At 39.5% G+C, this 27,337-nt stretch overlaps 1 protein-coding gene across 1 annotated transcript in view; it reads right to left on the bottom strand.

Annotated features, from left to right (window-relative positions):
• HGSNAT (heparan-alpha-glucosaminide N-acetyltransferase) overlaps nt 1–27,337 on the bottom strand; it is a 51,234-nt gene continuing 23,897 nt past the window's right edge. Inside the window, exons 6-18 of the mRNA XM_043983878.1 lie at nt 22,281–22,350; nt 21,060–21,169; nt 19,932–20,008; nt 18,972–19,002; nt 17,775–17,935; nt 15,725–15,840; nt 9,803–9,900; nt 7,667–7,793; nt 6,489–6,575; nt 4,906–4,983; nt 2,606–2,676; nt 2,384–2,496; nt 1–1,212 (exon numbers count right to left, since the gene is read on the bottom strand). Of these exons, the coding sequence (XP_043839813.1) occupies nt 1,031–1,212; nt 2,384–2,496; nt 2,606–2,676; nt 4,906–4,983; nt 6,489–6,575; nt 7,667–7,793; nt 9,803–9,900; nt 15,725–15,840; nt 17,775–17,935; nt 18,972–19,002; nt 19,932–20,008; nt 21,060–21,169; nt 22,281–22,350 (1,321 nt within the window). The 3' untranslated portion in view covers nt 1–1,030. The remainder of the gene's footprint in view (nt 1,213–2,383; nt 2,497–2,605; nt 2,677–4,905; nt 4,984–6,488; nt 6,576–7,666; nt 7,794–9,802; nt 9,901–15,724; nt 15,841–17,774; nt 17,936–18,971; nt 19,003–19,931; nt 20,009–21,059; nt 21,170–22,280; nt 22,351–27,337) is intronic.

The raw sequence follows: 27,337 nt of genomic DNA, 5'->3' as shown, positions 1-27,337 counted from the left end.
TGCTGCTCAAACATTTTAATTGGAATTTTTCCATAATAAAATACACTTTTACTGAGAATTTCAGAAAAACCATAAACTCTAGCTAGCTACAGAATACTGGCGAGAAAAGAAGTTCAATACATGGTATATTAAATTAAAAAAGAAAGAAACAAAGAAAAAGAAAACTGGAAAGAACAGGAAAAGTCTTGACAGGAGGCGTTTTTTTTTTCAAGAAGCATCAGGAAATAGAAATGTATCACACAGCAAGCGCCTGGCAGATCTGAAAAGGGCACTTAGAAAGGTGGGCTTTCTTGGAACTCACTTAGCAGGAATCACACTTAGCAGAAAAGCTGGGATTATTAAATAAAGCGGAATATATCAGCACATAAACACATTCAATAACCTTTATAGTTCACAAGAGAAATAAGGCTGCTCTTCATAAGCAGGGTAGATAAGCTCTAAAACAGCAATATTATAGGAAAATGAGATAAGTAAGAAGAATCAGGTCTTCCAATTGTTTTTTATCAAACTTGAAAGCAAAAGGCCTGCAGTAATTCCCTTTTCAATGAGACCTCATCAGAATGGAACTAAAACTGTCAAACACATCTATTTTTTTTTTTTGGAGGCAATCGGGGTTAAGTGACTTGCCCAGGGTCACACAGCTAGCAAATGTCTGAGATCGCATTTGAAGTCAGATTCTCCTGACTCCAGGGCTGGTGCTCTATCCACTTTGCCACCTAGCTGCCCCTAAACACATCTATTTACACAGAATAAGGGGGGCGGGGATCACTATGGTCAGTTATACTACAAACACATGATTTACAAATATACAGAAGACAGGGTTTCTAATGGGTTATGTATGGGATTAAACCAGTTTACAGGACTACAGCATCTAATTTATGCACATTAAAAGAGGATTCCTTGTTCCCATAACCTGGACATTCCAAAGCCCCATCCACTTTTCTTCCTGATACAGCTGGCAGTCTATTTACTTCACTGATCTCACTGGGCCCCTCCAGTATCAGTCCAATGAAATGTATCTGCATGACCCTTAGATTTTCCAGAAAATCCTCTTTCGGTAGAGCACGTAAGCAATGACCACCCAGAGGGAAGTGGCCACCAGGTTCTGAGTCAGGTGTTCCTTATGAGACTGGTGATCCTCCATCTTCCACTGAAAAGGGAAGTAGTTTTCAAAGACCTCATGCCCAACGTACACCAGGATGGAATTCATTCCTTAAAAAGAAATTTTAAAAAAGACATCATCTGCTGAGCTGGGGACAGCATCTTGCTTATCTGAGACGTACGATATAACATAGAATGCCTTAGATGGATGGCACCCTGCATCATTTGGCAGACATGCTTTCCCCCCAAAAGAAGCCTCAAAGAGAAACTAGAATAATTTGTTTTTAAAACAGATAAAACAGAGATCTTGACAACATAACTGAGGAGGGAACCCAGACCCATGATTTCATTGATGGAGGGAACTGTCAATGAGAGAATCACCTCTACCAGTGCAGACTCACACCTGCTCCGCAACTTTTATTCCTGGAGAGGCGTTTGGGGAATTAACAGGTTAAGTGACTTGCCCACAGTCACATAACCAATATGCGGCAGGAGTATGGCACATTATACTACAGTGAAACCAAAGGCTGATAAAGCTGGAAGAGTTATCTGAAACTATCTCACCCATCCCTCTCTGCGCTTACGCCAACCCATGGACCTAGTTTTTTGGGCTTGTTTGTTTGTTTTTGGCTGGGACTTATGGCTTCATTAATGAGTTGGAATTCTCAATTTTGAAAAGTCCCTCCACCATTACAGAGCGACAACTCATCTGTAACTTAAAGTCTTAGAGACTTAGAATAACAACTCAGACACAGAGACAATCAAGCGAGTTGTTTGTAACCACCCAGGCAGCATGTGTTAAGAGGCAGGATCAAAACCTTGGTCTGACTCCAATGCTCCCTCCCTCTCCACTACACCACACTGTCTCTCCTGGGACTACCTTATTCTGACATTTTTCATTTTGGGAAAAGTATTATTGCTGCACAAAACAATCTAACTAAAATTTGGAAATCAAACTAAGCATACTTTCCAGAAGCTGGTGTCTTCCAGGGGGAACAATGCATTAGAGCTCTTCTGACGTTAGGTTCGTGAATTATAAGAGTATGTCACGATGTTTCTGTCATGACACCTCTTTTCTAGTCTCTATTCCCACAAAGACACCCCTTGTTACTCTTCCATATACACAGAAGCCTGAGCTCACCTCTAGGCAGGCTATTTTCACTGTGGATCCCTCCCTCACCCTCTTCATGGAAATATGCCCAAAGTGGTTACTGCCCCATAGGCCCCAAGGTGTCCAACTACCATCACAGTGGACCTTTGCTCTGGGGTCAATCTGACTGACCTGGGTAAAAGAAGGGAGCTCCAGACCACAGTCTCGCAACGTCCACCAAGAAGTACATAAACAGGAGCAGAAGGAAAGCAAAGAAGCTCAGGGTTGTTACATAGGAGATGGACCTGGGTAAGTGGGGGAGGAAAGATAATGATATTTAGCCATCTGGGTACTAAACAATACTGTTGTGTAATCACTTAAAAGGATTAAAACAATATTTTGCTTTTCACTCACCAGAGATTTTTATTTACTGGAATGAAGCCTTCGTTTTGCGAAAATTTGGTCAAAACACCTGAAATAATCCCCTGGAAGAAAAAAAAAAAAGACAAAGGCTTACATCTGGTATGAGAAAATAAAATTTATGCTGTAAGGCAAAGGAAAAGGGAATTGTATGAAATACTGAGGAAATGTCCATTGTGTTTTTAATGGGAAAACAATCTCTTTTCAGATGCTTATTGTAATTACTGAACTCTTTATAACAAAATCATACTTTAAAGTCATTCTAAACTGGTTATGGTATATGAATGTGATGGAATATTACAGAATACTACTATGTTATAAGAAATGATGACGGGGATAGTTTCAGAGAAACCTGGGACGATTTGTATGAATTGATGCAGGGTGAAGTGAGCAGAACCAAGAGGACAAACAACTTTGACTTGGAAGCTATCATATTGTTTGCCTTTCTGTGGGTGGGGGAGGGTCTGGAGGGAGAGAATTTGGAACTCAACATTTTTTTTTTTTTAAAGAATGCTATAGGGGCAGCTAGGTGGTGCAGTGGATGGAGACACTTAACACTTACTAGCTGTGTGACCCTGGGCAAGTCACTTAACCCCAATTGTCTCACCAAAAAAAAAAGAAGAATGCTATAAATGGATGGAATGAATGGATAAATTGGGAGGTGGGGGAGAAAAACTTGGAAAGTGACCAACACAATAATACCCACAAAAAAATACTGGGGGGCAGCTAGGTGGTGCAGTAGATAGAGCACCAGCCCTGGATTCAGTTCATATCTGGCCTCAGACACTTAACACATATTAGCTGTGTGGCCCTGGGCAAGTTATTTAACCCTCACTGACCTGCCCCAAAAAAAGGAAACTGAACAACACAATAATCAAACACAATCCCAGAGGCCTCATGATAAAACACCTGCCTACCCCTGATAGAGATGGATTCAGAGTGTAGATGGAAATATTTGGGGGGACATGAAAAATTCATGTTACTTTTGATTATTTGTTACTCTTAAGTCTTCATGTTTCTAATAGTTTTGTTTTTCTTGCTTTTCAATGCGAGGAGGGGAGAGTTGAGGGAGACAGAAAATGGATCTTTCTTTGAAAATAAAATAAAATTTAATTTAAAAAATAAAGTCATTCTGATGACAATATCTGATTCATCCTTATAACATTTATGTGAAAGAACCAGAAGGACAGGAAACCTGAATTGCCTCCCACCTCCACAGTGAATCAGTGACCAAGATGAGGACAGGATGGAAGAGTGAGTGTCTCTGCAAATTCACTTTTCACGTGTAATTCTAGAACATAGCATTGGAAAACAGCCCTGGGTCTTAACACAGCAGCTTGTTTTTCTCATTCATATGACTATCTAATGTGATTTGGGTCTACTGCTTTATGGCATAAAACAAGAAGCAAAAGCCCTCGCCTTTAATTAAAAAGGAAGTTTTTTCTTTACATCTGAGACAGGGCACTTAATTCAACAAAGACAGCTCATCACTACAATGAAAGTAAAACAGGGTGTTTGATGGGCACTGGATATGCAGTGGACAGTTAATATGAGAGATTTCACAAGTATTTCTAAGTACATACATTTTAACAAATATTTCAATTACGAGAAGCAGCACAGTCTAGGGACTAGTGAACTGGCATTGAAATCAGGAAATTGGTTCCAGTCCTGCCCCAGACACATACTGACTGTGTTAAAATAAGCAAGTCATTTAACCTCTCTGGGGATTTTATAACACCCCAAGACTACAAATTACAAAGGAGGTGCTGATCTACATTAGTGGTGGAAACTTCCAGACCCGGAGTCCCCTGTATTGATGAAATCAAAAGCCAGACCTTCCTCACCCTCTAAAAAAATTACATTCCTAATTATTGTCACATTTCTATTAATTTCTCAAAAAGACCAGGTACATTAATGGATGCAAAAAGTGTTAATTTTACTCTGAAATAAAACTTTTCATCCTATTTCTATTTTCTTTGCCTCACAGAGGAAAAAAGGATACAGCGGAGCAGCTAAGTGGGGCAGTGGATAGAGCACCGGCCCTGGATTCAGGAGTACCTGAGTTCAAATCCGGCCTCAGACACTTGATACTTACTAGCTGTGTGACCCTGGGCAAGTCACTTAACCCCAACTGCCTCACCAAAAAAAAAAAAAAAAGGATACAGCATCAGCCACTGACTGATGCTTTGTCCTTTTTCAATCTGTGAGGTCTGAGCTTGGTCCTTCAAGGTACTCTTAAAATGTGGTCCTTTTAAACACTGCTGAAAACAGATAGTAACGAAGCAATCACTTACCAGCATGGCACTCCACAGAAAGAACCGAAGCATGATCTGCTTGTGTTGGTCTTTGTAAAAAAGGAGGATTTTTCCAGCCTAGAAAAGAAATCATCTCTAATGACTCTTTCATGATCCCCAGTGAACCCTAGAACAACCCTGAGAAGCAGGCAGGGGTGGGCATCACCCACCTCATCTGCAGAATAACAGGAACTCAAGCTTTCTGATTCTCAAGCTAGGTCTCTTTTTGACCACATTATACTGACCGAGACTGCACTGACACATACAGTTGTCCCTTCCCTTTGTACCACAGAAGAAGTCTGAATTTTTTCTTTTCCTTTTATGGGGTGTTGATATTATTCCACACCATATTTTATGCATTTCTGAATGATGTCCAAGTAGTGTCCAGAAGGCTGCTGGAGGTGCAGGACAATTGTTCATGGCAGACTGTAGGCAGCTATGTAGGCCAGGAGGCATCTTTACAGAGCTGACAACTGAACCCACAAGAACTGGAGGAGGTCACCAAGGGGGAAAATGTAAAGAAAGATGAGGGACCAGGACAGAACCTCAGAGACGCCCATGGGTAGAGGGCAGGCAGAAGCCTAGCAAAGTACATCATTAAGGAAAAGTCAAATTCATAGGAGAAGATCTCCCAGTCATGAAACTAATTTCATGAATTATTGCCTGGCTGGGTGATCACCAAAACCCAATGGCTGTGAAATGATCTGTCCAGATTTCTATGTGATTATTTTCATGTCTGACAAGTTTTATGGGTGAAGAGTATTCAAAATTCAATAATAATATCAAAATATTTGGTGATGATGCAACAGATATTTCAGTAATTTCTAGGTTTTGTACACTTGACAGAAAAATCTCAATACTTTATGGCTGAGGATCAGAAAAATAGGAACACTCCAAAGAATTATTTATTTATTTATTTATTTATTTGGTGATGCAATTGGGGTTAAGTGACTTCCCCAGGGTCACACAGCTAGTGTCAAGTGTCTGAGGCTGGATTTGAACTCAGGTCCTCCTGAATCCAGGGCCAGCACTCTATCCACTGTACCACCTAGCTGCCCCTCAGAGAATAATTTTTAAATTAATATGGAGGGGCTGCTAGGTGGCAAAGTGGACAGAGCATCAGTCCTGGAGTCAGGAGGACCTGAGTTCAAATACCACCTCAGACACTTGACACTTACTAGCTGTGTGACCTTGGGCAAGTCACTTAACCCTCATAGCCCTACCAAAATACATAAGGAAAGCATCTGGGGTGGGGGTGGGGGGGACTTCCTGGGAGTTTATTTCTCTGTTCTAGTTCAGTGTGTATTATTTTGTAAGAAATTGATAACATTAGGGCAACTAGGTGGTACAGTGGATAAAGCACCAGCCCTGGATTCATGAGGACCTGAGTTCAAATTTGACCTCAGACACTTGATACTTCTAGCTGTACGACCCTGGGCAAGTTACTTCACCCTCATTGCCCCACGAAGGAAGGAAGGAAGGAAGGAAGGAAGGAAGGAAGGAAGGAAGGAAGGAAGGAAGGAAGGAAGGAAGGAAGGAAGGAAGGAAGGAAGGAAAGAAGACATTCTAAAGAAAAACCCTACCTGTACTCCTAAAAATGCCATCACAATTGAGTTGATGGTTCCCAAGATTCCTTCTGGATCATAGGCCACTTTGGTGTGGTAGAGCACCTGGAAAAGAAAGACAGGAAGGTTAGTTTTGAAGACAGGCTTGGCAGGTCAGAAGTGGGGGGGGGGTGTTTCCTGATAACTACTACATATAGGAAATTAACGTAAACAGGCAAGCCCCAGAGTTCTACCCTGATGAACAGAGATTATCCATACCCAGTGGATAAAGAAATCATTCCCAAAAGAACTGCAAGCTGCTAATAATTGTGCGAAAGATTGTGTCAAATCACTAATAAGAGAAATGTAAATCTGAAAAATTATGAGACTTCAACCTCATAAACAGCAGATTGGCAAAGATGAAAAAAAATGGAAATGATCAATGCTACAGGGGAATAAAAAGACAGGTATGCTAATATACCTCTGGTGAAACTATGAATTAATCCAAGTACTCTGGAAGGCAATTTGGGATTACGCTTAAAATCCAACTAAATCATCCTTCCTCAGAGATTCCACCACTAAGCACATACCCCAAGGAGGTCAATGACAAAAAAGAAAGTCCCCATTCATATACGTCAAAATATTTATGGAAGCATTTTGTGCAGTAGCAAAGACCTAAATTTAAAGTTTAGCCCATCAATTGTTGTTATTCTGTTGGTTGTCAGTCCTGACTCTTTATGACCTATTTGGAGTTCTCTTAGCAAAGATACTGGACTGGTTTGCCATTTCCTTCTCCAGCTCATTTTACAGATGAGAAAACTGAGGCAAACAGGGTGAAGTGACTTGACCAGGGTCACTCTGAGGTCACATTTGAACTCAGGTCCTTTTGACTCCAGACCCAGTACTCTATCCACTGCACCACCTAACTGCCCCATCAACTGAGGAACAGCTAAACAAAGAATGGTACACGAATATAAAGAATACTACTGTTTTCAGGGCAGCTAGGTGGCGCAGTGGATAAAGCACTGGCCTTGGATTCAGGAGCACCTGAGTTCAAATCCAGCCTCAGACATTTGACACTAGCTGTGTGACCCTGGGCAAGTCACTTAATCCTCACTGCCCTGCAAAAAAAAAAAAAAAGAATAAAAAGAATACTACTGTTTTCACTGACTTTCACCTTCCCTTCTCTTCTTCAAGGATGGGTTAATCTCACTCACATTAGGAGATGGATGCTGGTAAATATGGTCTTCTCCCAGAAGCAAGCGATCAATGTAGCCGGCAGCCCCTCCAGTACAATTTGGGTATTTTCCAAAGTCTCCAATGCCACCAGGACCAAGATAACCCCTAGAGATGATAAAAACAAATTCTTACTTTACAAAACTTCATAATGAATAACAAAGAATAAATTTATGAAAAAATAAACTTATGAAACTATAGAATAAATTTGTAATAAATAATAAATTTATGAAACTACATAATGAGATGAGTTGTATATGAATGCAAACCTTGTAGACAGTCTTACCAACAGGAAGGCACTTTAAAATGCCTAAGCCTCAGTTTCCCCATTTGTAAAATGAGTGGATTAGACTAGATAATTTCTAAGGTCACTTCCACCTCTCAATCTATGATTCCTGATGAGCATGAAATGTTGATGAGTCTTGTGTAGCCTTCTTGCTGTTCCTCACTCAATATTCCATCTCACTTCTTCATGTGTGGCAGGCAGTCCTCTGCCTCGTAGAATACTTGACTTCCTTCAAAGAGCAACTCAAGCACTACTTTTTACATGAAGAATTTTCTGATCCCTTAATATCAAATCATTGCATATATCTTTTGTATGTATACTATATACATATCTTATGTGTGTATACATATACCACATATATGTATATACTTATACAAATACATGTGTGTGTATATACACACATGTGTGTAACACACACATATGTAAATATAGTGAAGAAAACAAAGATAAAAATTAAGCAATGCCTGCCTTCAGGGAGCTTACATTAATAGAGATGTGTATGTATCCACACACGTTTATATGCTTGTTATTGTATACCTATACACAGCTACGTGTGTATACAGATGTATATCTATAAACATATGTGTGTATACATCTACCCATATATATTTCTATAGCCATACCCACATATCTCCTCTAATAAAATGTAAGCTCCTTGAGGGCAGGCACCTGCTCAGTGCCTGGTACCTAGTAAGGGCTTAATGAACCCTTGTTGACTGACTGATTGAACTTTTCTCCCATCATAGGAGCTTAGGAATCAGATTTATATGAATTCGATTGAACAATTCAAGGAGCATTTCTTAAGCACTTTACTGGGTACCAGGCACTGGAGATCCAAAGACAAAAACAGAAGCAGAACCTTCCCAGAAGGAGCTTATGTTCTCCAAGAGGCAGGTGGTAAACGGTACAACACATACACAGACAAGTAAATTCAAAGTAATTTGAGGAGGGAGGAGAGGATCAGCATCAACAAGTGTAAGCATCAGGAGAATCCTTGTAAAGGAGGCCTCTGCTGTTATTTATACAATTACTGTTTTGTTTGTGTTTGTTTTGGGGGGCTTTTTGTGGGGCAATGGGGGTTAAGTGACTTGCCCAGGCTCACGCAGTCAGTAAGTGTCGAGTGTCTGAGGCCAGATTTGAACTCGAGTTCTCATGAATTCAGGGCCAGTGCTTTATCCACTGTACCACCTAGCTGCCCCCTATTTATACAATTATTAAAGCTGACAATTCCCACTCCAAATGGTATTTTTTTTTTTTGCAGGGCAATGAGGGTTTGTTTGTTTTTAATTTTTCAGGACAATGAGGGTTAAGTGATTTGCCCAGGGTCATACAGCTAGTGAGTGTCAAGTGTCTGAGGCTGGATTTAAACTCAGGTCCTCCTGAATCTAGGACCAGTGCTTTATCCACTGTGCCACCTAGCTGCTCCAGGAAACACTTCTCAGGATACACTGCACATTCCTCTCTTTAAGCACTTGGCAAGGTAGAAAGTTGGGGAAAGAAAGCTCCATTTACCTCAAATAGTTCTGATAGAGTGAAAGTCATATGATAACAGGGAAAAACTGCTATGGTATCAGGAATGACAATAAGTGGTATTTACATTGTACTTTAAAATGCTCTCCTGGATGCTTCTCATTTGAGCTCACAATCCTGAGATTCACTGCTACCACCACCACCACTATTATTGTTGTTGTTATCCTCATCTTACAGATGAGAAAACTGGGGCTCAGAGAGATTAGTGTTTGCCCAGGGTCACACAGCGGTATCAAGTATCAGAAGCAGGACTTCCTCTCCTTTTTAACACCTTCGAAAAGTAAGGAGGGTATTTACTCACGTTGGACAGCCAGGAACTGGTAACAGGAAGGTCACACACACCCACACGGCTTCCAGCATCAGAATGAAAATCCACTGTGGCCAGTACGAAATTATATCCTGGAAAGAAGAACAGGACCTCTCTTATTGTAAATGGCAGAAAAGGAAATAGAATTGACTAGGAAAATGAGCTATATACAATACTCTGGGCCAAACACCTCCTTTGAGGTGTTGGAAGGAAGAAATGAGAGATGAATCCCTGTGAGTTCTCCTATGAAGAATGACAATGAAAACCTTCATCGAGAGAAATCATGGAGGCGGGGGGAGAGGAGAGAGGGTAGGAGGGATAAAATTTAGAACTCAAAACTTTAAACAAAATTTTTTTTAAATAATTTTTTTTAAAAAGAGAGAGAAATCATTCATTTTCAAGAACCCTATAGCAGGCTTGATTTAATAACCCTCAATGTTGTTTCTTCTAGCTTCCAGCACACATACGGTTTGAAATTTCCTAAATTAAATTACAGAAGTAAATAATGCATTTAAACCACTCTGATTAAATCCCTACAAAATATCCCTGAGGAGAGGAGACAGTGAGTGGGGGAGGAGGTGAGAGGGGCCAGCAGATACAGAATAAACTCCACTAAGACTGCTACTAGTGACAACAAACACCCCACTGCTGCATTAGACCCATTTCCTATGGAAAAGCCAAGTTTTTACTCTCAAAGGCTAGAGCTCAGAGCTGCGTTTTTATCAGGGAAGAGAACGCTCACTGCAGAAAGTCTCCACTAAAGCAGATCACAGATGTCAAAAATTTAAAGGATCTAACGGTCTGGGGGCACTTAGAGGGCTGAATGACTTGTGTCTATAAGTCCTAAAGCCAAGGCATGTGCTCTGGACACGGCCACTCATGAACTGTATAACTTCATAACTTCAGTGTAAACTTTGTTCCAAGGTACAATGGCTACCTAAGCTGACAAGATGATCATAACAACTAGCATGTATATAATTTGCAAAGGCCTTTACAAATACTAGCTTGTCCTCACAACAACCCTAGGAAGGAAGTACTATTATTATCCTCATTTTGCAGGTGAGGAAATAGAGGTTAAGGGACCTGCCCAAGGTCATAGAGCAAGGAGGTTTCTGAAGCTGGATTTGAACTCGTGTCTTCCTGACTCCAAGCCCAGTCCAGCAACCAGCTGTCCCAAGGCAGGCATTACAGGTGAAGTGGTAATTATTAAAAACCACTTTGAAAGCATAAATTGTGGCACAGTGGAGAGAGCCCTGGACTTGGAGCCCTGCCTAAGACCCTATCAGCTGTGTGGCCCTGGATAGGTCACTTACCTTCTCAGCCTTGGTTTCCTCATCCATAAAATGGGGATAATAACAAAACCTATCTTACAAGATTGTGGCAAAAGTCAAATGACATTTCTTTTTTTTAAAAAAATGACATTTCTAAAACACTTTGCAAACTGTAAGATGTCATATAAATGCTAGCTATTATTACTGTAAATGTTAAAAGATCAGCATGGGAAAAACCAAGAAAATCTGGGATATGCTGTTAAATGTGCTAACAAGAATCTACCTACACTGAAGGAGGGGCAGGAAAAATTAAAGAAAGAACCTTTAAATGTCTTCCACATGGTAAGCACTTTATAAATGCCTGGCAACTGACTGAGCCATCAAAAGAGAAGAAATAAATATTTCCTACAGAATTGCAATTGCAATAGTTTTATGGAGGGAGACGGCCTGTCCATGTAGCTGAATACAATTTTAAAAACAGGGAAAGAAGGAATGAAGATGCAGGGAGCAAAAACAGAAAGACTGATGTGGTTTGGAGGATCCTGACAAGCTCTTCACAGAATTTCTCCATCTTTTGATCCTCGTTAGTGGTGACTGCGACAATTATCCTTAGGGTGGCCTTTTTGCTCATGCTCCTCATGAGCACTGCAAGGAAATGAAATGATGCTTCCTGCCACCTTGGGGCACATGATGAAAGACACATGAGTCATCTTTCTTTTTAGCAACTACTTCCTTATGTCTTCTGGTTTCACTTATAGCAAAAATATAACAATAATAATTATTATTATTATTAATATTATTATGGTAGATGATGTAGCAACATTTACATAACTTTTTAACGTTTAAATAACACTTTACAATTGTCCCACAAACAACACTGTGAGGTAGGTGCTCTCACTGTCTCCATTTTGCAAATAAGGAAACTGAGGCTGAAAGGTTAAGTGATTTGCCCATCATCACATAGCTAGTTAAGCATCTGAGTTGGCATTTAAACTCCCATATTTCTGACTCCAAGAGCAAGGCTCTCTACTCACTACAACACCTAGCCAGCTGATATGGTGCAAATCCTGTAACACACTTGTGTCAACCTGTTGGCCACTTTGAAGAGGGATGTCACATACAAAGAAGCAACAGTTAAATTAGTGTTTAGAAGAGCTATGTGATTCTTAGCAGCCTCTGTCCCCTTTTCCACCACTTGGCCACCGACCCTACAGAAGGAGGGCTGCAAAGGACCGAGGGTCACTTTAGATTTTCCTTGGTTCCTCCCATGGTCCTTTGGTCCCTTCCTTGGCCAAAGTCTCCATCACCTGCTGGCTAACCTGTTGGTGATGTGCCTCTGCATACACAGCTCACCCCATGCCAGAAGATACAGACTATCACTCACACCAAGCATTTGCAAAGAGGGAAGTAGAAATACCCACAGGAACACATAGGAAGTACACTAATGACTACACTTTAACAGCAGCAGCTCAATCTCTCCGAAGAATTTGAACTAACTTTATATTGTCGTTGAAATGTTACAGACACAAGTACGATACAGCATAGGTTCTTATACTGTAGGTCACAACGCCATATAGGGTCTCGTAACTGAATGCGGATGTCACGAAAAATTTGGCAACAGTAAAACATTAAGAAGCTTTGTTATATGCCAAATACCCAGGATCACGTAAAAATTTCTCTGGCAAAAAGGGGACGAGAGTGGAAAAAGTTTAAGAAGCCTTGCTCTATACCAAAAATCAAGAATACAAAGAATGACAAAGGTCTATGCTCCTGGACACTGAACTATGAGGTGAGGTTGGAGGGGATGAAATGAGATCATTTAGTGCCTTTGTGCCTGAGCTTGAGATATGAGATAATACTCTCCCTTAACCTGGATCCTTTGCAGGGATCCATGGGTGTGAGACACTGCACATACCGTCAGATTTTTTCCATATGTTATTTGGTTTTCCTGAATCTTGTTTCTTTTCTCCCTCCCCTCCACTGTTGGTGGGGTTGTTTTTTGTTTTTTTGTTTTAATTTCTAAGGGATGGCTATCTGGGAAGGGGAAAAAGAAAAGGGCAATGTAAAAACAAAATACATCAATAAAATATTTGTTTTAAAAAACAGGCCACCTGGGGCAGCTAGGTGGCACAGTGGATAAAGCACCGGCCCTGGATTCAAGAGGACCTGAGTTCAAATCCAGCCTCAGACACTTGACACTTACTAGCTGTGTGACCCTGGGCAAGTGACTTAATCCCCACTGCCCCACAAAAAAAAAAAAACAAACAAACAACAACAACAACAACAAAAACAGGCCACCTGAGCAAGAAGTTGGTATATGTAAGGAGGAGAGATGGTACCCTAAAGTAGGGCAGGGGGCCCATCCTACAAATGCCCTTTGAAAACACAGGGCTAGGGGCAGCTAAGTGGTGCAGTGGATAAAGCACTGGCCCTGGATTCAGGAGGACCTGAGTTCAAGTCTGACCTCAGACACTTAATACTTACTAGCTGTGTGACCCTGGGTAAGTCACTTAACCCCAATTACCTCACCAAAAAAAAAGATATTTAGTTAATAGGGGCGGCTAGGTGGCACAGTGGATAGAGCACTGGCCCTGGAGTCAGGAGTACCTGAGTTCAAATCCGGCCTCAGACACTTAACACTTACTAGCTGTGTGACCCTGGGCAAGTCACTTAACTCCAATTGCCTCACTAAAAAAAAAAAAAAAAAAGAAAACACAGGGCTGCTACATGAATACAACCAACCACAAAACACTTTTTCCAGAAATAGAGACCTGACTCACCTACTTGGGTAGAGTGAACCAATAAAAAAAAATGACCACACCTAAATTAATGTGTCTATTTAGCACAATACGAATCACTACCAAAGGAAGGAGTTGGGGGGATGATAAATAACAGATTTCAAGTGAAGGGACAAAAGGTCAAGAATTTCAAGGGAAAGAATGTAAAAAAATAAAAGGTGGGCAGAAAGGAGTCTAGCAGTGCTAGTCCCCCCCAGCAGTAATTATCAGAACTTTTTGGTACTGGTTAAAAAAATCAGAAAAGTCAATCAGTGGAGCAGATTAGGAAAACAAACATCACATAGGGTTCAATAAACTCTGGCTTCTAAGGACAAAGACTCATTACTGGACACAAAGTACTGGGAAATCTGGAAAGCAGTTTGGCAGAAATTAGGTTTAGAGTAGACCAATATTTCCTACCATATAATAAATAAGGTAAGTTTCAAATGGATTCATGACCTAGATATAGAAGGTAAATCATAAACAAATTAGAAGAGCAAGGGAATGAAACACTTTTAGCCAATATGGAAGGGGAAGAGCTAATGCTTAAATAAGGAATAGAAAGGAAAAAAGAAGATAAAATGAACAGTTTTTATGACAAAAAGGGGAAATGAGAGTTGTTGGAGAAGTTGTGAGAAAACAGGCACATTAAGACAATATTGAGGGCCTCAGACACTGAACACTTACTAGCTGTGTGACCCTGGACAAGTCACTTAACCCTCACTGCCCCACCAAAAAAACAAAACAACAACAACAAAAAAAAAAAAAAAACCAAAAAGACAATGTTGATGCTCTGAGTTGGTCTGGACATTCTGGAAAGCAATTTGGAATGAAATCCAAAAAGTCACCAAAATGTGCACATTCTTTGACCCAAATGATGCCATTACTAAACTCATACCCCAAAGATATCAAAGAATGAGAAAAAGGATAATAAGTTTTGTGGTTTGGTTTTTTTTTTAAAGTGTATCACAGGGGTAGCTAGGTGGCACAGTGGATAGAGCACCAGCCCTGGAGTCAGGAGTACCTGAGTTCAAATCCGGCCTCAGACACTTAACACTTACTAGCTGTGTGACCCTGGGCAAGTCACTTAACCCCAATTGCCTCACCAAAAAAAAAAAAAGTGTATCACAGCTCTTTTTTAGTGGTAAAGAACTAGAAACTAAGGGGGGAAGACAGAGGTCCCATCACTTGGAGAATGGCGAAACAAATTTTGGTATATGAATAAAATGGAGTGTTATTTCACCTTAAGAAGAAAAGGGGAAAAAAGAAATACGAAAAGAGACAGTTTCAAGAAAAAAAGAAAGAAAAGGGACAGTTTCACAGAAATCTTGGAAGGCTTACATGAAATTATGCAGAGTAAAGTAAACAGAACCAGAACAATTTATATAATAACAACATAGTAAAGACAAATAACTTTGAAAGACTTAAGAACTCTGATTGACAAAATGACCAACCACGAATCCAGAGAACAATGATGAAGCATGTTACACAACTCCTGACAGAGGTGCATGAGACACAATTTATAGACATGGCCAATGGAAGGATTTGTACTGCTCGACTATTCATATCTGATTTTTTTAAAAAGTCTCATATTTCTTTCTTTCAATTTGAGGAGAAGGGATTTGGGAGAACCAAATTTAACATTTAAATTATTAATTGAATTTAATATTTACTTAGAAGGAAAAGCAAGTTGTACTTTTGAAGATTTGCACTTTTGTTTCAGGCCTTTATCTTCGGTTCTACTTTGTGTCTGGATATGGTCATTTCATTTGGTGGTAGTTAAGCTCAGAATTTTTGAAAGTTATAAAAAAAAGACATCACTGAATCCCAGAGTATTCTTTTTTTTTTTTCAAAGTAGAGGGTCTCACCATGGCGCTGTTTTCAGGGACGGCTTTGGCAAAGAGAAGCTCTAAGACTGCAACCACAAGGTAGGTGAGTCCCAGCCGCTGAAGCACCCCAGGGATGCGCAGCTTATCCCAGGACACTGGAAAAAATGCCAATTAGAATGTTAGCCAACACATTGCATTTCATAGGACGGTCATTTTTTTCTGCAAAAGAAAGCCTACAGGGGGCAGCTAGGTGGCACAGTGGATAAAGCACCGGCCCTGGATTCAGGAGGACCTGAGTTCAAATCCGACCTCAGACACTTGACACTTACTAGCTGTATGACCCTGGGCAAGTCACTTAACCCTCACTGCCCCACCAAAAATAAAAGCCTACCTAGGCTACCTAGGCTATGTCTGCATAGATCTTTAGGACCATTTGGAAATGGACATGCAGCTCATGCCTGAGTCTCCTGCACTCTGGTCACTAAGAAATCTGAGGTCAGACTAAGGGTGTATCAGAATCAGGAGACCTGGCTCTTAAGTTGTTGTTGTTGAGTCATTTCAGTGGTGTCCAACTCTCCACTGACCCCCATTTAGGGTTTTCTTGGCAAAGATGCTGGAGTGGTTTCCATGAACCAAACTCCTCGGCCTGAATCCAAAGCCCTTAACACATCTTTGCCCCCCCTGCCAAATCTGGTCCCACCTTATTAAGCCCATTTTCTCCCTATAAGAACCTCTCTGCACTGGACATATTAGTCCATTTACTGACCCCTGAACTTCACACCTCTTTGTTCATCCCATTTATCCCACTCAATATGTCTTCCACTATCTGTCTCATGTGTCTTATCTCCACAGATAAGACAGTACAGTGAATCTTACACTTCTTTGTTCCCCCCTCAGCAACAAGCACAGCGCCTCTTTGTTGAGCTTAAGAGATTATGTCATGCTATGCCTTGCATTCTTCCTTCAGGCTCCAGTCCTCAATGATAAATATTAGCATTAAATTGGATCACAAGAGCACCATTCCTTAAGGACATCTCAACCACCATACAGGAAATGAAGATGAATTCACATTATTTAGTCTTGTCCAACACTTTATGACCCCATTCAGGGTCTTCTCAGCAAAGATACTAGGGTGCTTTGCCATTTCCTTCTCTAGCTCATTTTACAGGTGAGGAAACTGAGGCAAACAGGGGTAAGTTACCTGCCTAGGATCACACAGCTAGTAAATGTCTGAAGTTGAATTTGAACTCAGGTCTCTCTGAATCCAGGCCCAGCATTCTATTCACTGCACCACCTAGCTAAACTCATAGGCCAGCTACAAAAAAAAACAACACTCATAATGAAAATCACTAAAACAAAGGTAATTATGGGATATAATGGAAAGAACACACCAAAGGTGACAAGACTTGGATTCCAGTGCCTTCCTCTATAAGGTTACCTTCTATCTACTCTAGTGTACAATACCTAACGTGTGCCTATTTAAGTATACGCTCTCTTCCATCAAAACATAAGCTCCTTGAGGGCAGAGACTGTTTCACTGTTGTCTTTGTATCTCTAGCATTTAACAACTCTCTCTCTTTCTTTCTCTCTGTATTTTATTCATGTGTGTGTATGTATATACACATATATACATGCATATATGTATGTCTATCGATATGGGCATACATGTGTATGTACTTGTAATGTGTATACACACAGGTACACATATACATATATACATATATGCACATATGTGTATACATATGTACATGTACCTATGTATGTGTAGAGATGTTGATACTGCCACTGTATAAATGTGTGATCCCACATAGTCCCCTAATCTCTCTGTATCTCAGATGTAAAATGAAGTGTTTTCACTTGATGCCCCCAACTTCATTTCCATCTTTCTGATTTTCCATGACTATCCAGAAAAGCACCTTTTCCCAAAATAAAAATATAACAGAAGGTAAGTACATTCCTATTCATTCATTCCTCATTATGTTGATAAATATTTGAAATTAATTTAATATTTTCCCTTTACATGATACTATTTAATTTCCATCTTGCAACTTGCATTTAGTGTTTTAAGAGAAATGAAGCAATTACTCACAGGGTCCGAGACAATAATTAGGATTCACAATTAGGATTCCAATCACACAGAGCAGAAGACTCCTCCACAGAATTTTCCCCAGAAGCTTCCATTTGGAACATCCTCGCCGGAGCATGGAACTCAGAGAGAGTGCAATGGAAGAGCCCATAATAAACACAAACCTAAAAAAAAAAAAAAAAAGAATTGATTAACAAAAGGTGACAGAGAGGTGGGGCCACCCTTGTGGCTTTGTTTGTTTCTGGAGAGGATGTCTTCAAGTTCTGCTATAAAAGCACATTTGTAAAGAGAAATCCCCAAGGACTGAAGATTTGAGCACTTTGGAAACAGAAAATGAAGTTATTGGAATCCAAATAATTTGTCCTTAAAACTCTCTGAAAGAGAAACAGAAAACTGGAAGTCTTTGTATCTCACCTTTCACAAATCCACCCTTAGTTCCTAAACCAGAAAAAAGAAAGCGGGGAAATAATTGTTTCTAACTACAAGGCAAAGTGGATATGTAAAACTGATCAATGCAATGACCAATTATGAGGCCAGAGGATTAACAATGAAATAACTACCCACTTCTTACCAGAGAAGTTATGAACTCAAGAGGCAGACTGAGACATATATTCTTAGACACAGCCCATGGGGGGATTTGTTTTGCTCATCTATGCATATTTGTTACAAAGGTTTAGTTTTTTTTTTTCAAAGGGAATGAAGTAAAAGGAAGAAAATAAATGCTTCCTAATTTTTTTAAATGAAATTTTAAAAAGATATCTGAACCACATCTTCTTGTTCTCTAACTAAACTTCCTTGATACTTAAAACAAACAAAACCCAGAAAGCTAACTGAACTTATTAGACATCTTTAACTAAGCATTACTTTCCTTGACTTCCTTTGTCTTCTTTCCTAAGGTGAACAATGTCCCAAGCAATAAACGGGGAGATGATCCCTAAAAACAGGGACCATTCATTTCTTTGTGTAGCCCTTCATACAGAATTACACATAAAAAATTTAATAAATATACACTGGAGTTTTGTAACCTCCAACACATAATTTGATATCACGCAAGTTCTAGAAGCAAAAAGCCAATTCCACAAACCTCAAGGATGGCCTTAGAACAAAGCTCTGATGTAACCTGGATCAAAATGCTCTTGGAATTGTTGATTAAGACATTAGTGTAGATGAGGGAGGGGGAAAAAATCATTGCTAACTTACCATGGAAACACAAGGTCTGCCACAGTCAAACCTGTAGAACAATACAACAACAGTAAGGAAAAAGGGCTCTGCAATGAGCAACCTTTCTAATTCTGAAGATAGGTGTAGAGTGAGAGAACCTGGCTTTTCCTCTTACTGCTCTAGGCAGCAGTTTACTTTTCTGTAAAGGAAGAGTGTCAGACCAGATGACCAACTAGGTCCCTTCCCACTCTGGCTTTATGACCCTCTGACCCACATGGTCCTATGCAAACAAACAAACCCTTCATAGATGAGAAAAATGTGGAAGCTTTATTTGACGCTTTTTGAAAAAAACTCTACTGAAAAAATATTATTTGTTCCCTTTAAGCGCTATGAAGTTAATGAGTCAAAAGCAGTTACTGTGAGCATCTACTATAAGAATGCATTGATCCAGAAACAAAAATTAGAGCACTGAATAGGAAGAATATCATGTTAAAGCAGTGTCCCGAGGGCTAGTCCTAAGCAATTTTTCAACCTAAGCCAGGTTTGGCCAGAGATTATTCAGGGTTGCACAGAAAGTTCCCAGCACCCCAATAAAGGTAGCAAGTTGGAAATTAACATGTTGGTAAGACACAATACTCAAAAGCAAAAGGCTTGTGATAAAGGCAAGACATGGAGTGTGGCAAAGACAATAGAAGGCCAAATTCTTGTCATCAAATCTTTCAGAGCCTCAGAAGGCATTTTACAAAGAAACACATGTAAAAGCTTATTAGCTGTTATTGTTGGACCTTGTTTATGGGTCCATGGTCTGCCAGGTGAGGCGTAAAGTCTCATGAAGTAACTGACTTCAATGGACCAACCATCTATAAGATAAACAACCTGAGGGAGGAAGGCCATGAACTTTGCTTCCATGACCTTCAAGTTGAGACAAGAAGACTTAGTTCTTCATATTTCTCAAAAGCTCACTGAACCAGGCCCAACTGACTTTAGCAAATACTTTACCATTCCAGCTCTCATGTTTGAAGAACCAGTATTTTCCTCCTCCATAATTAACAAAAATCATGATGATCAGAGCGATCCTAAAAGAAGCAAGAAAACATAAAGAAGGCAGGGTCCATAAATCAAGGTGGCGTGAGAGAGTTAACAACACATAAACATTTTGTACCTGCAAAGACAAGTCTTACACTAGCATCATGGTGCCTGGCATAGAGTAGGCCTTTGTTGGCTGATGGACTGCCTTAATACAAGATGAGTTTTACAGGTAAAAAGTTATACTGCCTGATAATTTCTACAGGTTAAAATGAGCCACTTTAAAGTCTTCTTTTATCCATATTGCTTAAGACCTGTAATGGAATACGGGAAACACAGTGGGGCTAACCTGTATCATTGGGAAAAGGGTATGGTACCTCTAAGGATAAAAGCCTGCCTTCTTCTGAGGCATGACTAGAACTCAGTTCTTCCTGATACCAGGTCCAGTACTCTATAACTGTGCCACCCAGTTGTCTCATGAAATTTAATGATGAATTTAATAGATATTTTTAATTTTTAAAATCAATGAACTTCAGAACAACTAAGTGGCACAGTGGATAGAGAGCACCAGTCCTGGAGTCAGGAGGACCTGAGTTCAAATCCAGCCTCAGACACTTACTAGCTGTGTGACCCTGGGCAAGTCACTTAAGTCCAACTGCCTCCCCCCCCCCCAAAAAAAAAGATAGAAAAATATTTTGATTTTTAAAATAAAGTAAATGGAGTCAGAAAGATGAAAGTTCTAGTCCAGCCTCTAACTGTGAACATAAGCAAGTAACTCAACCTCTCAGCAACTCCAAAACTACTAAAATTGAGAATGGATACAAATCTGCACTGTTAGCCAGAGTTTCTCCACTGATACAGTGCTACACTGATAAGATCATGGTCGGGGTAAGGAAGAGAAGAGGGCAAGGAGAAAGGAAGAATGAGCTAAATTTAGGAAGCATGCAACTTGTGAGGTAATGGCCGAAGCAAAACACCAAGTTGAAACCACCAATCACATCATACCTAAAAACCTGCCATCATACGCAAGAATTCTTAAAGGTTGAAAAATCTGTTTATGAAACAAAAGAGGAACAAAGTTCTAAGGGAATTTCCACTTACCCTCTGAATGTGTCTAGAGAGCGAAGGCGATGAATTGGAGGGGTCAGTCTCCATGCTTCCACCTGCAGGTCACTGCTATAAGACTCTGCTCTGGTTGGAGATCCCAGCTCCTTCAGAAACAAAAGAAAGAAAAAGAGAATTTGTTGGTTGATCTCTTGGCCAGTTTTCTAACTTCACTTGATTTTTTGGTGTTTTTCCTAAGCTTGTCCATGGGCCACATTAAAGATATAGCCACGTAGAATTGGTCTGAAATAAACTCATTTCACCCAATTCCAGCCAGCCATTGCAAAAGGAACTAAAAAGAACACTATATCAGTACAATAAGTATGGGCAGGGGTCAGCTAGGTGGTGCAGTGGATAAAGCACCGGCCCTGGATTCAGGAGGACCTGAGTTCAAATCTGGCCTCAGACACCTGACACTTACTAGCTGTGTGACCTTGGACAAGTCACTTAACCTCCATTGCCTCACCCCCCAAAAAAAAAGTACAGGCAGATGTATTTAGTGCATCCTTCAAGGACCTGTTATCTAACTGATGCAAATGTCCTCTCCACAACCTCTCATCATCTTCAAGTTGCTACGGCCAATGAAAGTTCTTGAGTATATAAAGTCTGGTTTTCAGCTGACAAATATATTGCCTGTCACATGTCCTGGACTTAAAACTGTACATGTGTATAACCTATACATGGTTGCTTACTATCTCAGGGAGGGGAGAAATGAGGGAGAGAATTTGGAACTCAATTTTTTTTAAAAAAGAATGTTAAAAATTGTTTTCACATGCAATTGGAAAAAATAAAATAGAATTTTTTGTTTTTTTTGGTTTTGGAGGGGTTTTTTGTGGGACAACGAGGGTTAAGTGACTTGTCCAGGGTCACACAGCTAATAAGTGTCAAGTATCTGAGGCCAGATTTGAATTCAGGTCCTCCTGAATCCAGGGCTGGTGCTTTATCCACTGTGCCACCTAGCTGCCCCTAAAATAGAATTTTTTTTAAAAAAACTGTCCCTACTTGGTAGGTTCTGACGATGTAGCCTTTGAGAACACTGGCTCACTTTCACTCAATGATGAGGCATGAGAGCAGGACTGTGGTGGACATCAGGCAACCATGCCACAAATATGATTAAGAACTATTAAGCCAGAAGCAATGATTATTATATTTGAGGGGGGAAATTCTAAATGTTGTAGAAAACAGTGAAGACTAAGTTGATGCATTCTAGTTACTCACAGAATTAATGAGACGATCAGTTTCTCTGGGATTCATTTTTTTGTACAGCCAATTCCGAACAGGATCAAGTCTGTAAATAATAGTCCCCGTTAGCATACTTCATTTTCCTTAAAATGATACACCTTGTTAAATTAGTTCATATTAAGACTTAACAAGGCAGAATCTGAAATTATTGATAATTCTGCTTTAAAATGAGGCAAGAAGAAATCTTTCATGGAAAGACATGACTTTACCTTATAAAAAACAGTAAAACTCATGTTTCCCATAAGCATTTATGTCTTATACAGATTTTGTTGACATATATTGTTTAGTCAATATAAGATTTTCAAATGTTAAAAAAAATTATTTTCAAATGTTTGCTTTCACAGATCATCTCCCCACTTCTACTTAATTCATCATCTTATGAAAAGGTGTTAAATAGACATTAATGAAAAATTCAGAGAAGTTAGTAAAATAATTCTGAGGTTCCATCTTACAACCACCTGATGGACAAAGGTGACAAAAATGAAAATGGTAACTTTTGGAGGTGCTATGGAAGGAAAGGCACAATAATGCACTATTGGTAGAGCTGTACATTGGTTCAACCATTCTGGAAAGAAATTTGGAACTGCCCCCCCCACCCGGTTACTAAAATATGCATGCTCTTTTATGCACATAACCCCAGAGAAGTCAAAGACAGAAGGAAATGACTCACATACACAATATTAACAGTAGCAACAAGAACTGGAAACTAAGTGGATTCCCAATACTTGGAGAATGGCTGAGAAAATTATGGTAGATGAGTGTAATGGATTATTATATTGTAAGAAATTATATGAAAATTATAAATTTGTAGAAACCTGAGATTTATATAAAGAGATGGACTAACTGTACAGAATGAAACTTGGCCAATGTGTCAATTTGTTTTGCTTGACCACATTAATTACAAGGAAGGCTTTTATTTGGGGATCAACAAGTTGGAAGGTGGGAGGAGGGAGTATTGGTGGTTTGTGATAGTAATATAAAAAAAAGAACAGAAATAAAAGTCAATGAAACATTCAAAAACCACAAAAGGAAGCAGACTGGAGATCAGAAGGGTTCACAGAAAAGCAGGGCATCTTTGTTATTCTCCTTAAATTTAACACACGCTTAAAAACTGTCATTGAAGTTCAGTCTCAAATACGATCCTCTTTTTCTCTTTGCATATTCATGTTTGTCAATATGTCATGCTCATCATAAAAAAGAAAAAATTAATTTAAAAAGGGCAAGTTAGAATGTTAAAACAATTTGTCTGATTCTGCCTCACACATAGGGAAACACCCAATCCCCAAAAGTAAATGATCACAGGAAGAAAGAAAGAGGAGTTGCTGTTTTCTTCCTGAGGGGAATCAAGGCTACCACTGGTCTACCTGATAAGTACAGCAGAGAGATCTGATGTCTTTCCAAGCCATACATCCAAGACCTAACAAAAAATCTCCCAAGACTTGTGAAAACCAATATCTATTCCCTACTTTTGGTGATTCACTTCATGTCCCCTCCATCATTCTGTTTGAAGACTCAAATCATAAAAGAGTTATATGATTAAAAAAGGCCATCATTTTCCACTAAGAAATGATGGGAAAGGGAGTTTTTATCCTATCACCAACTCACAAATCACAAAAGTGAAATTATCCTTTATTTAAAGAAATCATTCCCAAGGACTCAGGTAGGTACCTTCAAGGTCATTAAATCCAAACTTCTCATTCTCATGTGAGGAAAATTAAGTCCAGGGATGTTAAGTGACTTGAAAAAGGTCACACAGGAGCTGTGAACTGATCCAACCATTCTGGAGAGCAATTTGGAATTATGCCCAAAGGGCAATAAAGCTGTGCATACCCTTTGACCCAGCAATACCACTTTTAGGTCTTTTTCCCAAAGAAATCATGGAAAGGGGAAAGGGACCCACATGTACAAAAATATTTATAGCTGCTCTTTATGTGATAGCAAGGAATTGGAAGTTGAGGGGGTGCCCATCAATTGGGGAATGGCTGGACAAGTTGTGGTATATGAATACAATGGAATACTATTGTGCTGTAAGAAATGATGAACAGGAGGAGTTCAGAGAAACCTGGAGGGTCTTGCGTGAGCTGATGATGAATGAGATGAGCAGAACCAGAAGAACATTGTACACAGTATCATCAACATTGAGTGTTGATCTACTGTGATGGACTATATTCTTCTCATCAATGCAATAGTACAGAAGAGTTCCAGGGAACTCATGATAGAAGAGGATCTCCAAATCCAAGAAAAAAAAAAGAAAAAGAACTGTGGAGTATAGATGCTGAATGAACCATACTATTTCTTTTGTTTTTGGTGCTGTTGGGTTTTTTTTCTATTTTGAGGTTTTTCATCATTGCTCTGATTTTTTTCTCTTATAACAGGACTAATGCAGAAATAGGATTAATGTTATTATGTGTGTATATATATATATGTGTGTGTGAATAAATATATATATCTATATGTATATGTATATAGATATATAGATATAACCTATATCAGATTACCTGCTGTCTAGGGGAGGGGGGGAGGGAGGGGAGGGAGGGAGAAAAATCTGAAATTGTAAAGCCTGTATAAACAAAAGTTGAGAACTATCTTTACATGTAACGGAAAAAATAAAATACCTTATATGTAAAAAAAAAAAAAAAAAAGAAAAAGGTCACACAGCTATTAAGTGACTGACCACAGCAGGATTTGAATCAGGGCCCTCAGCTTCCAACTCCAGTACTCTCTATCACACAACATTGACCTTCTTTTGGTCATCTGTCACTTTAAAAAGCACAATTCACACTAAAGGTTATAACTTGTAAGAGAGCTAACCTTCCCTGACATATATCCATTTAAAAGCAGATTGGAAAGGCATACTTTATCTTGAAGGGAAGAATATAATGCTATAATGCCAGGTTTTTTCTTATCATCTTTTCTGAATTTCCCTTTTGACCCTTTTAAATACTATCCTGGTTTATATTTAATTGCATGCATGCCAAAGGCAATAGGAAGAAAAATGAACTTAGTAGTAATAATCTTGCATCTATTAATTATATTTGTATTATATTTATTATTGTGGTAAAAAAATATGAAAGTTTTTTAACAGTTGGTTAGGATAACTGAAAGACGCCAGTTTTTTTTTTTTAAGGACCACCCTTTCAGGGAGGAGACCAACAGCATGAGCTACACACGCCAGTCCGCCTGCTGAGCACGTCAGACTGCCTGCTAGCACTCCACTTCTGGGGTGCGAGCTTAAAAGGCAAGGAGAGAACAGAAATGGGAGTTTTTTCCTGCTCTGCTGGTCTCCTGACTGCGCCGCACAGACGGTCTCTCTCTCCCCAAAGGTGGCCTTTGGCTTTTGGTGAGTTTTATACAGAATATAGACTAAGCCTAGACTTAAGACGATTTGTATTGTATTTCTACTTTCCTATCCTTCTAATCAACATCACCTTGTGACTACCATAAAAATAAAAGCTCTATCTAGAAAACCAGAAGCTTCTTCCATTTACTAGTCTGGGAGATAAATTAAGGGAAAGGTTAAGTAGGGTAGATTTATGATCTAATATCCAATTTTAATCTCACATTATCTACCTTATGATCACAAAGTAATTTGCATATATTAAGACAAAAAATATATCAGGATATGATTTCTGCATTACAAAAACACCTACTGCATGACTTTTAAAAATAAATCCCAAGTGGGGGCAGCTAGGTGGCACAGTGGATAGAGCACCAGCTCTGGATTCAGGAGGACCTGAGTTCAAATCCAGCCTCAGACACTTAACACTTACTAGCTGTGTGACCCTAGGCAAGTCCCTTAACCCCAAATGCCTCACCAAAAAATAAATAAATAAATAGATCCCAAGTGTGTTTGATATGTAAGAATGTAATTTACAAAAAAAGTTAAAAAAAATTTACAAAAGAAACTGTCTATTGTGTATAATAGAGCTATATCTATATTTCTTTTTTGGTTACTTCCTTTTCAGCTTTTCCCTTTTTCTCCTATTCCTCCATGAAATCATTTAAAGAGTGTTATTCTTCTACATTAAACAAGAATTATAATTTGTTCTTTTTTATGACATTCCTAGACTATTTGACATTCATTATGGATTTAAAGGTTCCAGTGAACTTCAGAGTCACTAGATTTCTGTTATACCAAATCTGGTCTCCTGTTTTGACGAGGGAAGGTCAATTCTGACCTTGTAAGACAAAAACTCTATTTGGAATTTAGGTAAAATAAGCTTCTTTTCAACTCGAAAGAAAACAGTACATATTAAAATTCCAAGCAAAATGCCTCAAGTTTTGAAGTAGCCCTCCTTCTCTTTCCCTTTTCATCTTTTCTCGACCACTCCTCCTCTTTTTCTTACACCTTCTCAAGTTCCCTCCAAGAATGCCAACCTAACCTAACATAAAGTCAAAATCGCTATCCACCAAGTACTGGACAGTAGACTTCTTATTCTAGTATGCACTTGGAAAGAGCCAAGAACCAAGTACTGAGATATGGAAGGTGTAGTCTCTCTTTTCCCATCCTACCCAACTGTGGAGTGGTAGCAGCAGGGAACATGTGTGGGGAAGCTCAGCACCAGAGAAGAAAGATGTTTAAGTGTTTGGGTTTTTTGGGTTTTTTCAAGCCTAGGAGTCACCTGCTGCTGCATGGGCAACAGCTTGTTTTCCATATTGATCCGGCCAGGCCAGCACCCTGGAGAGGACACTCCAACTACTCCTCATGGGGTAGATACAACACAGGATGCGGCAGATACCAGTTATAAGTCACTCGGGAGCTGCGGCTCCCATATCAGACTGCACAGCCACAATGTGGCCTGTGGCTCTTCAAGGCGCTGATCCATGGTTGTCTGCAACTGGTGGAGGCCTACTACTACTACTAGGAGTCACCTCCTAAAATTCCCAGAGATCACTACAGCTCTGTATAAAATATAATGGCTTCTGTTAGGAAATAACTGGTTGAGCTTGGGGTATCTAGGTTTTTATTGTTGTTGGGAGGGTTTGGTACTTTGAGGGGACAGTGTCATATGATAGAATAGAAGGCTTATAAA

The sequence above is a fragment of the Dromiciops gliroides genome, chromosome 2, assembly GCF_019393635.1.
Source record: "Dromiciops gliroides isolate mDroGli1 chromosome 2, mDroGli1.pri, whole genome shotgun sequence".
Lineage (NCBI taxonomy): Eukaryota > Metazoa > Chordata > Mammalia > Microbiotheria > Microbiotheriidae > Dromiciops > Dromiciops gliroides.
Note: the sequence above shows the minus strand (reverse complement) of the source record. Positions and strands in the feature narration are given on the sequence as shown.